Source organism: Stegodyphus dumicola, chromosome 6, assembly GCF_044657685.1.
Source record: "Stegodyphus dumicola isolate Sdum_Otavi_A_Nest chromosome 6, ASM4465768v1".
Lineage (NCBI taxonomy): Eukaryota > Metazoa > Arthropoda > Arachnida > Araneae > Eresidae > Stegodyphus > Stegodyphus dumicola.
In genome coordinates this window covers 76,374,339-76,392,642 of record NC_140773.1, presented here as the reverse complement: position 1 = coordinate 76,392,642, position 18,304 = coordinate 76,374,339, and the positions used below count along the sequence as shown (strand labels likewise).

General features: G+C 31.8%; 1 protein-coding gene across 1 annotated transcript in view; it reads right to left on the bottom strand.

Moving 5' to 3' along the window:
* Window positions 1-18,304, bottom strand: part of LOC118197042 (kinesin-like protein KIF21A) — a 250,282-nt gene that overhangs the window by 213,059 nt on the left and 18,919 nt on the right. The window contains exons 3-4 of the mRNA XM_085818558.1: window positions 9,565-9,607; window positions 2,541-2,723 (exon numbers count right to left, since the gene is read on the bottom strand). Of these exons, the coding sequence (XP_085674684.1) occupies window positions 2,541-2,723; window positions 9,565-9,607 (226 nt within the window). The remainder of the gene's footprint in view (window positions 1-2,540; window positions 2,724-9,564; window positions 9,608-18,304) is intronic.

The window sequence follows — 18,304 nt, the reverse complement described above, 5'->3', positions numbered from 1 at the left end:
AATAAGTTTAAAAAAAGAGCAGCAAAAAAAATCTGTATAATTCAATAGGCTTTACAAGGAAGTCAAGTGTTGGAAAGAAAAGCTGAATAGCATGATAGGTGATTACCTATCATAAAAATATTTCTTCAATCTTAATTTGCTATGCAGTCTTCCTTTTTAGTCCAGAAGGACTAATGCAGTCTTCCTTTTTAGTCTAATGTTGCAATTCAAAGTAATGTTATATAATTATTTTTAGTTTTTTCTTAATTTATGCACTTAATCTTATTTGACACTATAGTAAAAAAGTACTTTTATCTAAGATCAGGAGTTTTCACTGATTCCAAAACTAGTGATCATTTGCCAATAAAGGCTTGCATCTTTGTTATAATCCTACCTTTAAAACTTCTTTTAAGCATGTAGTTCAGTTCTTCCACATGTTTGTAATTTGTTATGTTCGTCACGAGTCTCTGAGGTGTTTTAAACATACAAAGCTATACAATTTACTCAGTGTTACCATTCTACTTTTGTTCTGAATCTATACTGAAAGTATTAATTAAGCAGTATCTACCAGGGGGAAGACACATGTCAGACAAGACAGTTTCAGTTACTTCTGCGGCAAACAAAGTTATCATTACTCTGATTGTTACCAAATTCAGCTTAATATATATTGAAGCTACTGGTCTGGATGAGACACAATCCATATTAGGATTTTACTTCATCTTCTGTGATAAGTTATCAACTTATCACATAAAGTGCTATTTTAAATAAACTACCAAAGTGCTTAAATTTACAAGCATATACAGTATTTGACGGCATATAAATAACACTTTTTTCCTAAATTTGGTCTAAAAAAAAGTTACCTGTGTCTTATACATGAAGGACACAGGTTAACTTTCAATACTTAGTGCTATTTTTAGCCTGGATAAAGGTCTAGACACACATAACTTTTTCTACATCTGCCATAATTATTTTGCGCAAGCATGAAATATCTGTCGCCAAAAAGCGGCAACTTTTCCTTCTTTACATAGACTTTCTTTGACTCAGCCAACACACGTGTCGGTATCGGTCCTACTCTGTATAAATGTGTCAGTATCGGTGATTAAAACTATTCGTTTAAAAAAATTACCCTGGAAAATATGACTACAGGAAACAAGAGATTAAGCTATAAAATTCAGTATAAACTAGGAATGTTAAACTACGCCAAAGTTCATGGAAACAGAGCAGCAGCAAGGTATTTCGGTCCACCACCTACCGAAGAAATGATATGTACTTGGCGACTGCAGGAAGATCAACTGAAGACTGCTAAAAAAACAAAAACATAACCTTCGATGTCCAGTTCCATCTTGGCCTGAACTTGAAAATGCCGTAAAAATGTGGGTGATAGATAAGAGGAAATCTGGGATAAGTGTTTCAACCAAAATGATAATCAACAAGGCCAAAGGATTTGAAGAAAAACATGGGAATCAGAACTTTTCAGGGTCTGAGGACTGCTGCTTCAGGTTCATGAAAAGGCAAGGCTTATCAATGCGCACAAAAACAAGTATGCACAGAAAATGCCAGCAGATTATGAAGGAAAAATACTAGCAGTTCATAGGTTTGCTATAAATGCACGCAAGAAAACTTCTTTTGAGCTCGGTCAAATAGGAAACATGGATGAAATTCCACTCACATTTGATGTACCATCCAACAAGACTGTGAGTATTAAAGGGTCTAAATCAATAACCATAAAAACCACAGGTCATGAAAAAACTCGATACACGGAAGTTCTAACATGTTGTGCTGATGGCACAAAACTAAAGCCGTTTTTCATATTCAAAAGAAAAACTCATCCGAAAAAAAACTTCCAATGGGTGTAATTGTTCATGTTAATCCGAAAGGCTGATGTATCGGTAAATAAGCCATTTAAGGAAAACGTGCGAGAATGATGGAACAAGTGGATAGGAGAGCCACATCACGCCCTCACACCCTCAGGTAGAATGGAGCAGTCCTCTATTTCACAAGTGTGCGAGTGGGTAAAAAGATCTTGGGAGGACGTAAAGGCTGAAGTAATTGTTAAGACTTTTAAGAAGTACGGAATCAGTAATGCTCCTGACAAAACAGAAGGCGACACATTATTCGAAGAAGATGATACTAGCGATGACGGAAACAGTAGTGTTGACGATATTCTCGTTTTTGATGATGATGATAGTGAAAAGGATTTTTATGGTTTTGAAAGTGATTAAAGTCTAATTTCATGATAGGCAACGTTTTCCTTGAATCTGTGTTTTTTGTTGTTTCTGCTTTATTTTGTATTATGTTTGATTGCTTGTTCATTCATTTATTCATTATTGAAATTTACATATCATGTTCAAAATAGCTCGCCATTTGTTAATTTTCCTTAATAAAAATATGTTTGGTAATTGCATTCAATGATTGTTTATTTGGCTTTTACGAAATGTGAGAACTAAAAGAAACCACATTTTAAGTTATTGTGGTATTCTGCTCTCGCGCAGACTATTGAAACTATATTTAGATATTTGTGCACTATTTTACACAAAAATGCATAAAACATAAAAACCTACTTCCATAAATTGAGCATTGACTTTGAATTCAGGAGGCACCAAACCTTTTTCTTTCTCCGCTTCTTGAATTTCAGTAATTTTCTTAAATAAGTGCTCAACAGCACGAGGAATGATGCCTCTTTCTTCATGGTGAAAGCTGTGATCAAAACCAGTACCCATAGTATAAGTTTTGCCTGAACCCGTCTGAAATACAGTTTAACAGTCAAAAGGCATTATAAACAGCTACATAAATGCAATATGCAAACATGAAACATAATAAAGCAATATATTAACAGCAAATATGAAAAATAAGAAAGAAAGGAAATAAATAAATTATAAATATCTTGTAATTTAAACTGAGAGTATGTCTAACACGAAAGATAGTTTCAATGCAATCACTTTTAGCTCTAAAATAATAAACTAATGCAATAATAACATACTGGTGCAACTTAATCAACTGTGAGTTGTAACTTAATTAATTGTTAGGTTAGGTTATTTAATTACGGCAAAGCCTCGAGGGCTATCTGCCTAAGAGGAGGGATGCCTTCATGGATGACTTTCTAAGGGAAACTGGCTCGTATACACGTTACACATGAGGAAAACCACGAAAACACTCATGCAGCCATCCCGTTCGCGGGATTCGAACCTCGGACCAAACTACCAGTGTTTAGCGACTTTACCTCTCGGCCGCTGGTGGGCTAATTAATTGTTAAAATCCAGTGAAGTTTTTCTTTTCTTTTTCTGTCAAAATAGTTATTTTCCAAATGTTAAAGAATTTAAGCTAATCTCTGTACTGATTTCACAACAGATGCCACTTACAGCTATTTTGGTACTTCAGTGTTAACCCTAGAAGCCTAACCTAACCACAGAAAAACACTGAAGGCAACCTTTCATAAAAACACTACTACTAACATTTTACTTCAAAACATGCCTTAAACTTTTCCAAAACGTATTTGAACATGCTGCAACACATTGTGGCCATTCACTGCTTAGAATCAGGGTAGAATGTACAAATTGTCATCTTGCTTCTCTTCTACTTGACAATATCTTGGATCATTCACATTAAGAATTCTGCATCATGTCAGAAAACGGGTCAAAGTTGGAATTGTAAGATGTTTCCCTAACCAAAGTTTGATCAATTCCTTGCTTACATCTGTCTTAAATTCTTGTCAGTCCCAAATTCTTTGCCTTTACTGATAAACATTTGATCATTAAAAATTCAAATTTCTAACCATATTATCAGATTTAAGTCTTTTCAAATCAGACTCATTTAAATTACCTAAGTTAAGATGACATTTTATACAATCACTTACCTGTGATATTGCAGCTCTTTCAGTGCTTGGATACATATAATAAAGATCAATAATATAGATCCATTTGGTTCTATATTATTGATCTATTAATTTGGTTCTATTAATTTAGCATGCCATTCTGCACAAAGCACTGAAGGATTATTTGCGATAGGTTTAAATGTTGACAGCAAATTGCATTTTAATACCAGCATACATAGCACATTTCTGAGTGTCAGATTAGTTGTCCCATTCCCATTAGGTACTGTTATCAAGACAGTTCCAATTCCTGTAATTTTTACTGTTTTGTAAATTGCTAGTTTTATTGACGAATTCATTTGAGGATGAAATTCTGAAAATGATCTTCTATCATTGCATATGCGAGATGTGCAACCACTATCTAAACGTCATAAGGAAATCTGTTGATAAGCATTGTTTACTGCCAAACTAGTCAGTTCTTCATAACTAGTACCTATCATTAGAACCTTGGTTTCCCTTACTTGATTGCATGTTTTCTATCAGCTGTTTTCTTTTTACATTTATTTGCCTTGTACCCAATTTTTGAAAAGTGATTACACTTCAAGTTGCGATAACTTCTTTCCCCAGGAAAATCTTTGTTTTAATTTAGCCTCCATCTTTTAATTTTTCTTCTGTTCTTGACACCTCCTTTTATTTTCAGTATAGTACTCATTTTGTAAATCTTGAGATGCTTCTTGCTTCCTATACTTGTAGCCTCTTAATTTTAATCTTTCAGGCTTAGATTTTAAATTTATTACTGTCTATAATTGAATCAAACTGAAAAAAACCAACCTAGAAATATTGTTATTTACATTAAAAAGTAATGTATTAAATAAAAAAGAGAAAATGTGTTCTGTGTTCCATCTTGTGATGTATTATAAAGAGATACTGGTCACCGGTCAAGTTGGCCTCTGCTCGGGGTGTTAATCATTTGGAGTTCTGATGGCAACTCGTCAGAAGAAACTAGGGCTATATGGCTGTAAGGTAAGTTCTGTTGATCTGTCCAGATATACATTACTGTAGCTTGGAAACTGTTAATGGTGATAGGACACTTTGATTTACAGAACATTTGAGCATACACATTACTTGGAGCAATCGGAAAGACAAATCTGTAACAGTGCTGTATAAACAAAGTTAAATTGCAGCTAGAACATGAAATAACACCTAAAGCTATGGGTAGCTGATAAGCAAGCAAATAAACTGAAAATATGTAACAGTATTGAATATAAAGGTATCTTGTGCAGATCTGTTACTGCTAGCGATCACAGCCCATGCTGACCAGTTTGCAGGAGCTGGCTTTTTAAGATAATATCTTGAAGTATGTGAGCAGTCAAATATATAATGAGCTGTTTTTCCTTCCTTACCGCATACAACACAGAGATGTGTTACCACACAGTGAAACTCAAACAGAATGTTAGATATTTTTTGCTAGGAAATACTTTTCAAAATTTACTCTTGCATTACTTATGTTACTTCAACTTGCCACTCCTCAGAGGCTCCTTAGAACATACTCTTGAATTCCCTATCTTTTAGAGAAGGAAAAAAATTCTTTTACTCATACGTTCTTTCTAATCCTTTATTTGAAATACCATTTTCTAAGAAAAATTTTAGATAAATACTTTTTATTGCCCACCATCAGAAATGGGTCCTTCTTTATTATAGCAGCCTTCGAGATTGAATTAACAATCAACCAATGATATCTCAACAAAATCTGTGTACACATTCTTATATCTCACCACTTACTCATGTTTTAGGGGCATGTTACATTTTTGCTCACACTAAATGTTCTTATATTATTACTTTTTATGAGGTTTTTGAATTCACATTGTTTATATTTGAAAATATACTCATTTTTTTTATGTGTGAATATGGCGTTAACAATCTTCAGTTTACCAAGTAATGAGTTGGATGTCATATAATTTTCTTTCCAGAAAGATATCTTTTACCTGACAAATGATAATGCAAAAATTGCCGCAACATGAGACTTTATGTTAATGACGAAATCATTTGGAGATGCACTTTTAAAAAACTTCAAAAAGAAGAAGGGCCTCAGTGTCAAAAATTTGTTTTCAACAGTTTCAAAATATCATTCATCACTGCTACTACATTTATATTCTTAGGCAAAGTAGTTAACATCCATGAAATGGTATAACAAACAGCTTAATGTGTTTGGAAGTGCTGCAGTTGACTGGAACAATTAGGTGTGATAAAATAATAATACTTAAGATAAAGATACTTAAAAATATTCTTAGAAAACAATATGTATTATTTATTGTTATTTTATATTATGTTGTTTATTTACTTTCTCACTTTACAAGCTTGGCAAAATTATAGCCGAGATCTTGACCCAACGCAAATCTAAAATTGCCAAATATGGTTAGGGGCCGCTATAACAAAGAAGTACCCAGAAATGTATGTGTTACGAATTTTGTACACATGTAAATAATTTTAAGGTAATAAGTCAAATTGTAAGCGTATTTTTTTAGCTCAAAGGGGCAATTTGCCCAAAGTCTATTAATATCATTTTACATTTTCCGTTGATTCACTATAAACAGAGAATCACTTTAAATTGTGGCTACCAAATATTAGAGCCCTGTATTATATTCAAAGAAATTAAATAATGAAAAAGCTGCATAAATGTATGTACGTTTCTCGCATTGTGATAAAACAACGGTACTTAGAGCCATCAAATTTTGAATAAGGTCTTTACCTGAATATGAGCATCTGGAAGCCCGAATTTGGAATTTGTTTTATTATCTACTTCATATTTTGTAAAGTATTTATGAGTTTCTGATTAAGAAAATGATTTCAAAGGGAGCAATGACAACACTGTATGGGGGCGATTCCAGTGCGCAAGACTGTGTATTGGAAATTCTAAAGATATGCTCTTTTAAATATTTTGTGATGTTGCTGTTGAACTGAATTTTACGGTTTAAGTGCAAAGAAGATATCTAACAAATAAAGGTAATACACAGAATGTTAAAAAAATGCCTTTTTAGATGTAATATAAAATCTGAAAGCTTTTTCTTTTCCTCTTATTTTTTATATTAATCAAAGAATATGCTGGTCAGTGTTGAATAAATTAGTAATAAAGAGCCAAAGAGTGTGAAACCACATAAAATTTCTTCTCTTTGGCAATATTTCTAGTGCAACTTTTATTTATATTCTCAATAGGTAAAAACTGAAAGAAATTCATATAAATACAGTGAACTCTCAATTATCTTGTTTGTCCATTATCTGTGAGTGGCAATGTCCAAGTATGCACACTCAACACTACGTGTGAAAATGTGCAAAAACTAAACATGCACAAGTTCAAGCATGCTATGTAAACTGTTGAACTACATCTTTAGGTTCAGTGTCAACAGTTACCTCATACCATCCGAAGATAGAATTCGGAGATTTATTTAGTTGTGAAAAAGTCGAGGCAAAAACTGAAGTTAAATGCCAAAAACTGAAAATGTAAAATTCTTCGAAAATGTCGATAGAGAAAATATCAAGGAATGGTCTGATGCCGATTCAACTGAGCCAAGTTTTACATGCCTCAGTGATGCGGATATCATTTCAGATGTCAGAACAACAGAAAAAAAAAAGGGGGGAACGAGAATGATAATGAAAATGCAAGCAAAGAAGATACTGATAATTACATTAGTCCAGAGACAGCTATAACTGCTGTTGCAAATCTGTCAGATCTTGTTGACCGAAGAGAATTTGAATTCATTGATAAAATAGTGCTTCCAAAAATTGGTGTTTTTTTTTTTTTTTTTTTTTTTTTTTTTTTTTTTTTGGTGTATTTAATTATGGCAAAGCACACTAGGGCTATCTGCCTAAGGGAAGGGATGCCTTCGTGGATGACTTTCTAAGGGAAACTGATTTGTATATACGTTACACATGGGGAAAACCACGAAAACACCCATGCAGCCAGTCTGTTCATAGGATTCGAACCTCGGACCTAACTTCAGCGACTTTACCGCTCGGCCGCTAGTGGGCCCCACTTCCAAAAATAAACAGTAAAATTCTACAAATAACTAATTGTTCTCAATAACAAAGTAAAATTACTGATTTTTCTAGAAATAAGCACCTTGGATGATGCTTGATAATTAATAGTTTGAATATTCCTTTCTTTTTCTTAATCCAAAGGGGCAATTTTCCCTGAAGGACTATTGATTTAATTTTGGCATTTTGCATTGAAAACTTTCAAAGGCTGTATCACTTTTCAACTCACTGCCACCATATATTATCACCGTCTTATATTTAAAGAAATTAAATAATGAAGAATCTGCATAAATGTATGTATGTTTCTCGCATTGTGATAAAATTAATGGTACCTAGAGCCATCAAAATTTAAATAATGTAATTTTTATAGAATATGGGCATGTGGAAGCCTTAATTTGAATCTGAAATTTGTTTTATTATCGATTTCAGATTTTGTAACACTTCGACAAATTTTTTACTTAAAAAATAAACGATTTCAAAGCAAGCTGTACGAAAAAACATTTTTATCTCCAGCACGTAAGACTGTCTTTCGGAAGTTCTAAACGTATGCTGTTTTTAAATATTTTGTAATATTGCTCTTGAATTGAATTGAATTTTATTTGGTTTAAGCGCGAAGAACATGATATTTAATAGCGTGCAAGACGCTGCACCATAAATTCTAAAGATATGTTTTTTTTTAAATTAATTTGTGATATTGCTGTTGAACTGAATTTTATTGTTTGAGATGTAGAACATGATATTGAATAAATAAAAGTAACACAGAAAATGTTTTAAAAAATGTCCCTTTGGACATAATTTAAAATCTAAAACCTTTCTTTTTTTTTTTTTTTAAATAATGTAACATGAAAATCTAAAGTAGTGGAAGCTCTGCTATAAAAGTAAGAAACAGGCCAAGTGTTCTACTTAACATTGAGTAAATGGCTATCTCATTAAACTGGCGAGATATCTTGGTGACATTTTTGTCCAGTCCATGTATAGTTGTAATTAGTATTGTGACTGAATAAATGTAATTAATCTACATATGTAAAATTTGTAACTGTATCTGACCCTCATATTCCTTCTAGTAATTTCAAGAAATGGAATGTAACAGATTTCTTGCCGGCCAGGTGAAAACTCTGTAAGACAGAAGAAAGCACTGCTCTCAATTGATGGTTCAGAGTTGAATTTGGTGTATTGAGATATCCATGAAAGCTTCGCCTTTTAGATGCACTTTACATTGCACTGTGTTTATTGGTCTTAGTAGTTTGAAGTGTAACTATTGATGGTGCTCTGTGATACTGAGAAAAGCTGTTTTGAGTTTTTTTGTGGAAGGTTCAAGAATCGTAAAATGTTTCTTTTGATAAAATAAATTTCATCATGTTATCATCAGTTCTGAGTGCCTTCAATCTATTACGAACACATACGAATGCAACATATGCTATAGGTGAAGTACATTAATGTTTCATTTCATGAGTTTCATGAATCCGAGAATTTGGGAACTATCCTGTAATGAAAAATATCTACTAAACAATGATGTCTGAGATTTGATTACAGAACTGTTATGAAAACAGAGGGAGAAGACCTCAGAAATTTTCAAACAGAAGTACTATAATAAGCTATAGTCCATAAAACTATTTAAAAAATCTGACTTATCTAAAATATATAATAAAACTAAAACCTAAACACTCCTAACTTCTTTTCGGTGCATATATAATTAAAGAAAGGAAAAATATATACATGTACAAAAATATGCTTAATGTACATACTTGTCCATAGGCCAAAACAGTTGCATTGTACCCATCAAAACAACTGAAAAAATACATACAGAACAATAATCAGGTCATTAAATACAAATTTTATGAGAAAATATTGCTGTAAATTAATGCAAACATGTGAACAGTCCATTAATGCATATTTATTATCATTATTATTATTATTTTAATAATAATTAAATTACATTACTTCAATGAAGAAATGAATAATTACTCCAATGAAGTAATTGCATTACTCCAATGTTAAATATATTTTTTCATTAAATTTATATATATATATATATATATATATATAATAATTTAGAAGAAAAGGCTGAGATACCAGTATTTATGGCAAGTAGAACAATTATTTTATTTCTTGACAAACTGCTTTTGATGTACACAAACATTTTTGATAAAAATATGCATAAATTGGCACAGTAAGTGCACCTGTTCTTAAAGAGTTGCATCAGTAACCTTTAGAATTTTTACACATGCCATATATTTCCAATTACAAGCTGAGAATTTTTTTAACTTTTTTTACAGGGTAAACTAAATTACGGGGTTAGCTTACATATGGATCTACTGATCTCGGAAAAACATAGGTACATTTCCATTAGCCAGGCCCAAGCAATAAATTACTAGTTTATATTTCTTAAGCTTCCGAAAAAATACTTTAAATGAAATATTTGTATTATGAAAATAAGTTTATTTTTTAAATTGTTTATATTGCTGGTTTGTTGCATCATCATCAAAATGAAAGATCTTGTGTTGGTAAAATTAGCACCCAGCTTTCTACATTCTTCAACTTATTTTCATTGATGGAGATATGCCAAGCAGCCATACTGTTATTAGAATTTTCAGCAAACATCATCGCAATTTGAAAAATGACCATATAAAAATTTCTTTTCCCATTCATCTTTCAGACAAAAAATAAAACGACAAAGAAAATAAGAATACCACAGATTGTACACGACAGCAAATGAATCGAATAAATGTGCTAGCTTCAGAGTTACCAGAGTTAAAACTATCATCATTGATGTCTTGTATTTTGATTTACAATGATTTGATTGGAAAATATCCCAACTGTTTTATTTGTATGGCAACATTTTCCCCATTATGGCAACATGTTTGAATATTTCGAGTCCCCCCCCCCATTTTCGCTTATATATAGTTTCTTAATTTTAGGTAAATGTTTGGAAGAAAAAATGCACTCTCAACTTATACACAGAATGGTTTATATTCAGAAATATATTGTATTATGGTATGACAAAGCAGCAGAAAAATTAGCAAGTTGATAGCAACAAAGCCAGACAGAAAATGCAGCATGTCTAAGAAAAGATAAGAGTTTGGTTAAGAATGACTTAATTTCAACCAAGCTTTATTTTCACTGGTTAATTTCAAGTTTTTATTCCCATGTTTGAAATTATTATTAGCTCAAATTATTATTATGTAAGTTAAGTATCTGTAACATGAATGTTTGAAATTATTATTATGTAAGTAAGTATCTGTAACATGAATGTTTGAAATTATTATTATGTAAGTAAGTACATAATAATAATTTCAACATGAATGTATCAGGTGAGGAACATTAATTTTTAATTGATGCATTTTATTGAAGTTCATTACAAGCAATTACTATTTTTTGGATAAAAAATAGAAATAAACAAATTAAAATGGACAGAAGGAACCAAAACAAATTAAAGCTAGTGTTCTGATTTACATATTTTTTATATTACGCATTCTGTATTATGGCTATAACTGTTTTATTGTTGCAGTTTGTCAAATTCAGTAAATAAAGTAACCAGTTGCAAATTAATAAAAATATGCGTTTCGCGTGGTTATGAATTAATGCATATTTGTTTTTGTATTTTGCATTATTTCAGTGTTAACTACGTCTGGAGCATTAAATTCATATAATTATTTTATTGTAGTAGTTTGTGTAGTCTGTGGATATAATCATGAAAGCTTGCAAACAAACATGTTAACAAGTTAAACAGAATGGACATACTGATGTGAAATCACTAATAAAATCACCCTTAGAAACATCTGGTAAAGTATTACCAAATTCAACTAGCTTCACATAGAAGCTTGCTCATCACAAACAGCCACTAGTTGCCTATGAATTTGTGCTGCTGATTGTCCTTTTTAAAGAAACCATGCAGTCCACTTTCGAGCATATGCATGACAATCCGTTGAAATATCATACACTTGCTTATGGTTCTCTGCACCATACCTCATACAATGAGTTCATATTGTTACTGTTTTTGCTCTGGGACTGGGTGTAAACCATTTTATGACAGAAACTGTACTCACATCACCATCTGAAACAAACATCGCCACAATGTTCCACTGTTTACAAAATTAGAAGAGCAGCATAGCCCTTGACTTTTGCACTATTCACCATTTCACATATTTAAAAAAATTCAATATTTTAAAGATTTTTGTCAATATTCCAAAAATTGTTCATTTCCACTATTACCTCTTATGAGGGGACAGACAATTTACATGTATGCCTTCTCCAGGATTCGAACTCGGCCCCTTCGATACCCCAATCAGCTCCACTAACCACTCAACCATCTGGGCATCAGGGCTGAATACATAAAATGCATTAAACAGGTTTAGTCTTGCATTAGGGCCAGTGTTGATGCATTGTGTATTTTGCCCATTTATTTGTTTATGTTTCAATATTTTGTCCTTATAAATTTATAAGCATGACTGAGAAACAGAGCTACAGTGTTAATACAAACAAAAAGAAATTTAGGGCTCATAAACTTCATATGATCAAGACAAAGTTAGAAATAATTAGATGTTCTGAAAGTGCTGAATCTTTTGCTCTAATCAGCTGTTCATATGGCATAAAAAAGTCTATGTGTTCAGTTTTGAAAAACAAAAATTAAATTAAAAAGTGCCTTTAAAATTGTGTACTATATCTTCAGAGACACAACAAAGTGACGGATGAAATGGAAAGCTCTTTATCATCATGGATTGATAATCAACACCAAAATAGTGTCCTTCAGAGTTTTTCAATTATTCAAGCTAAGGCTTTTATTTTGCATGAAGACTGGAAAACTAGATTAAAAGAAGACTCTAACATGGTTTTTAAAAGCACGTAATGGCTAGTTCAACAAATTTAAAATGAGGTATTCTTTACATAATTTTAAATTTGGTGATGAATTGACTGATGCAGATAAAGATAATGCAAAAGAATTTATTTCCTCATCATCCAAAATTATTGTAAGTGGCGATTATTTTAGCCAAATATTCAGTGTAGATGAGATTGGTTTATTTTAGAATAAAATGCCTAATTATACCTTCTTATCGAATGAAAGATGAGTTGCCCTTGGACAAACTCAGAATATCCTCCTTGAACCAGGAACCTGGTCCTTGAACCAGGACACCTAAAATCCCCTCAGAATTTACACTTAGAAATTAATGTTGTCCATCTACCTCCTGTACTATCTGCCTTATACACTCCACAGATCAAGCAGTGATAGCTATGTTTAAACAATATTATTTGAGCATAATAATGAATCAGACCATCAATGCAACTGGAAGAGAAAGTGGGTCTACATTAAAAGATTTTGGAAGAGCTATAATATATAGAGATGCAACAAATAATACTGAAGACTCGTGGCTGAAATTAAAGAACAAACAATGAAAAGTTTCTTGAAACAATTACGCCCACAAATGATGAGTAATTTTATAAATTCTGAAGAAACTCCTGAAATTATCACAGATAAAATAGAATGAATGAATTAAACTCATTAGAGTTGATTGAATCTCATTTAGTACTTGATCAAATAAATATTTAATTTTAGCAACAAGAGCTAAATGAAATTCACAATGAAAGGGAGAAAGAATAACCTTATAAAATTACCAAGCCTTTTACAATAAAAAGTATGAATGAAGCCTTCAATGCATCTTGACAAATTAGTAGTGAGCTGATTAATTTCACTCAGTACCTTAGCCAAATGAATATAGTACTCTTCATTATCCAAGTGAGGATTACTCAGTTTGAGGATTATCCATGTGTGCCCATACTTTCACCTTCAAAGTATATGTAAAAGCATGTAAAAAATAAACATATGTAAGTTTGATTTTAAAGAAAGATTCTTTTTGATATAGAAATTGGAGTTTTTACTTCCTTATACAGGAAGTAAAGGAAGTATTGTAATCGCAAAAATTTCCGGGTATCATATTTCAACAAAAATACCCATTTTGACCGCTATCGAATGCAATTTAATGATGCTTTTGCATGATATCTGTTATGTAAGGACAGAATAGAGGACTCTTTCTCCCAAAACTGGTTGCAAAAAAGGTTTTAAAATGAATTCAAAAGAGATTTTTTCGTGACATGAATACGTACATACGTATCTCACATAACTCAAAAATGAGTAGCCTTAGAGTGCTGCAATTTTATATACAGGACTGCTATAGCATTTAGTTTTGCAACTCTCTTTTTGGTTGCAATTGGCGACACCAAAAGCATATAAATACATACAGTACAAAGTCCGTAATCCGGACTCATCGAGACTTCAGCAATTCCGGATTAAGGGTTTTGCCGGATTATAGATCATCAGTTTAAATCTCCTAAGATGGCATGCAGAAATTATACAATTAAAAATATGAAACCATAATTTATGAAATAAAGAGCAAATATGATCTAAAGGGTATCAAAACTTACAAAAAAAGCTTAATATTTATTTGTTTTATTTATTAAACATTTCTTTCAATGTAAGTTGTTTAAGTTGCTTCGTTTTTTGTGCTAAACACACATGCTTAAACATTAGACGCTCATGCGTAACATTAAACCGCATGCGTAAAGCATACAAAAAAAAAGTTTGTTGCTTTGAGGTCTGGATTGCAGATCATTCCGGATAATGGACATCCGGATTACAGACTTTGTACTGTATATACCCACTCTGTTGCTTGGCTTCGTGAGCTCAGTATTTTTTTTTAATTCTTATGTATTGTAAATTGTACATTTTTTGCTTCAAAAATTATTGAATTATGTTGTTCTTACATTTCAGTTAAGGCTTTTATGCTTTTAGTTAACCTGCATGCGATAAGTGTAGAATTATTAACAATTTAAAAGTTGTTTAAGTGCTGCTAAGTCTAATTTTTTTACTATAGTAGCCATATTTGTTTACATTTGAAATTTGGAAGAATAGTGAATTAAGTCAGTTTCTGCATTTTCAGTGTCATTTTGCCAAGTGGGACCAGTAGTAAACTTTCAGTTTTGTGCACCAAAAAATCTGCCTTCTTGTCCACTGGCTGAATTGCTTGTTTTTGCATAGAATTTTAATTGTATATATTTTTTTAATTGTTTTAATTGTATTTTGTGTTTTATACTTTTCTATATTTTTTAATTTTTAATAAAGATATTTTGAGGTTTTATGTATTTTTGCCTTGTCGCGAAGTGAGAACTGAAATAAGTGAATGAGAAATATATCTAATGAAATTCAAGGAAATAAGTTTAAATGAAATGTAGCAAAAACTCCATATAATTTAACATTCTGTACAAGGAAGTCGTGTGGTGTCTACATCAGATTTTTTCTACATGTGAAAAAGTCTAGGCAATAATGGAACTTGTATGCCAAAAAACTGAAAATGTCAATTAAGAAAATATCAAAGAATGATTCAACAGAGCCAGGCTTTCGCTGCTTGAGTGAAGTGGATATCATTTCAAATGAACATGAACAGAAGAGGCAAAGTATGATACTGAAAATAAAAGAATATTGGTGCTGGAACAGCAATATCTTCAGATAAAAGTCTGGTGGACTTAGTCTATCAAGAGGATTCAAGTACAGGATTAAAATAGCACTTTGAAAAATGCACAGTGAAATTCGACATATATTTAAACATTCTAAAAAGCACAAAGTAAAATTACTTACATTTTTTAGGGAATAAGCATGCACAATATGCATAAAAATCAATAGTTTGAATTTGTCATGCTTTTCAATTATCCATGGCCTATTTCAATGGAATTAGACTGTACACTGCACTTATTTTTAACAAGAAGAACAAAATGAAATACACAATATAAGTAAAAGACACAAACTTATCAAGATGTTGACAATCAAAAATATGAATGAAGCCTTCATGCATCTTGACAAATTGTTTACTATCATGGAAGAATGTGATCTCAATGGAGACTATATATCTCAAGTGAGTTTGCTAGTCACAGGAGGGTGCAGCTTTTTCGGTTTACGTTTACTGTTTTTCTTATTGCTTTGTAATTTTTTTTTTATTGAGACGTAGTGGCAACAGCAGAAAAAATGAGCAAACGAATTGTAAATAGCTGTAAATAAAATTTTTACGTGTGATAAAAGGGCAAAGAATTTCAAATGTCCTGTGGATGAAAGGTAAGCAAAAAGAAAAGGAAAGGTAAGCAAAAAAATTTTCTCATGAAATATTGTTAGATGTCAAAGGTAACATCAAGAAAACACAACTTAAAAAATAAGGCAAAATCAAGTATGGAAAAAGACTAAGAAAGACACAGCATGTTATAGAACTCGAAAAGAAAAAAAAAAAAGAAAAAAAGGATAATACTCAAGGGGGAGTAAAAGGTAATATTCAACTAACTCTTGATCAGCTTACAGAGTTTATAAGTGTTTAATACATCCCTTCGACTTTTTAAAATCAGAAGGTTTCACTTTTAAATGTTAACATGTGTATTTATGTTCTGTAACACAGTCCAGTTTTGTCTATATTATAAATTTTGTGACGCTTGTATTCATTCAGCAAACCAAGTAAAATGTCTTTAATCCAGTTATAAGGCACTTGATGAAATGTCTTTTCCTTCTCACCATGCAATTTCTGATAACAATGTTGGATTTCTTTTACTGTAGCTTGCCAGTTATCAGGCAGTTGATGCAAAATTCTTTTCCTATCTTTTAGCAAATTACTGAAAAAAGCTCTAGCAATAGAAACACTTTTTTGTTTTAGATCTTGAAACAATTCTAGAAAAACCGTTTCAACATCTTGTGATTTCCTTTCTTCTTCTTCTTCTTCTTTTTTTTTTTTTTTTTCCTTGAGACATTTTCCTTTTTTTATTAGTTCATTAATTATAAATCCTGGTTTAAGTAAACTGAATAATGCTCTTTGCTTAAATATAGTTTTTCTCTGGCTGCAATTACCAAGAACATCAAAATTTTTTTAACAATTTATCCTTTTCTGTTAGACTTTTTCATTAGGCATTTTTGACATGTTACATGTAATGGGCACAACAAATTTTTTTTAAAAAAAAAACTTTCAGTAATTCATTCAAATATTTAAAAACTTATGTTTCCAGCCAGCAGAAAGATTGTTCTTTGTCTATTTAGTTGATCTACCATTTCATGCTTATAAATCTGACCAATGCCTTTTTTGCTTTTTCTTCAGCCTACAATTATCACTTCCTGCTCATTCAGAGATTGTAATGTATGGTTGTGCTAAAAAGCATTTCATGATTTTTTTATAACCCTCTATGAACATAAGTTATATCAGCTTGCTTGACCTGGATGTACTGCTACAGAACAGAATGTTAACACTGTCCAGATAATTTTAGATGATCAGTAAATGTCATGGGAAGACACTGCAGTATCATCTAACATTTCAAAAATATTGGTACAGTCAAAAGTCGTTAATCCGGACTCGTCGGGACTTCGGCGATTCCGGATTATCGATTTTTCCAGATTATAGATCATCAGTTTAAATCTGGTAAGATGGCATGCAGAAATTACAAAATTAAAAATATGAAACCGTAATTTATGAAATAAAGAACAATTATGATCTAAAGGGCATCCAAATTTACAAAAAGAAAAAGCTTAATATTTATTTGTTTACTTTATTAAACATTTCTTTCAATGTAAGTTGCTTCGTTTCATGTGATAATACTTTCTCTTTAATTCTATTAAATAGACATAATTTCTTGTTTAGTTACAAAGTTCCGCTGTTTAAGTCCTATAATTGCTGTGTTGAGAATACCGACTAAATTGTCAATCAAAATGTTTTCGTTTTCAATAACCTCTGGGTCACTTTCTTCCCTATCAGAAGCGAATTATAATGACGAGGAACTTGATTTAAATCATAACAAAGACGGAGTACATTGAGATGAAATACTACACTTAGTAAGGAATTATAAGCCAAATAAAATAAAAACATCTGCCCTGAAGATAAGGATAGTGCTGACAGATCTGCTTCCAATCCGCAGCGTGAAATTTCAAAACATACTTTCACTTTGTAGATACAATTTACATATTAGTAAATATATATCGGAAATTCTATTTGACATAATCGAAAGTTCAAGCTTACTTTTATGAAATTGCTCTAACAGTCTGCAAAAAATAATAAGCCGGATCCAATTCGAAGATTAAGGAACAACGCAATCTGCAACATTAACTGAATTAAATAATTTTAGCTTAGCTTATACTGTTCGTTACACATTAAACGTGCATGTGCATAAACATATTCGCAGCCGTAAAGGTCTTACGTGCACTCATAAACGCCTGTGCGCATGCTTGAATGCGACACATGCGCAGAAAGTTTGTAGCTCTGAGGTCCGGATTATAGATCATTCCAGATTATGGGTGTCCGAATTAACAACTTTTGACTGTATTTCACATTCTATGTGGCAGTTTACTACTTTGCCATGCGTGTTTCAGATGGCTTCATTATCACCTAACAGGAGAACCAATGGACACAGATAGTTGAAAAGACTATGAATTTCCAAAAGAGAATAACAGCAGTTGATGAAAACTGAACATAATTC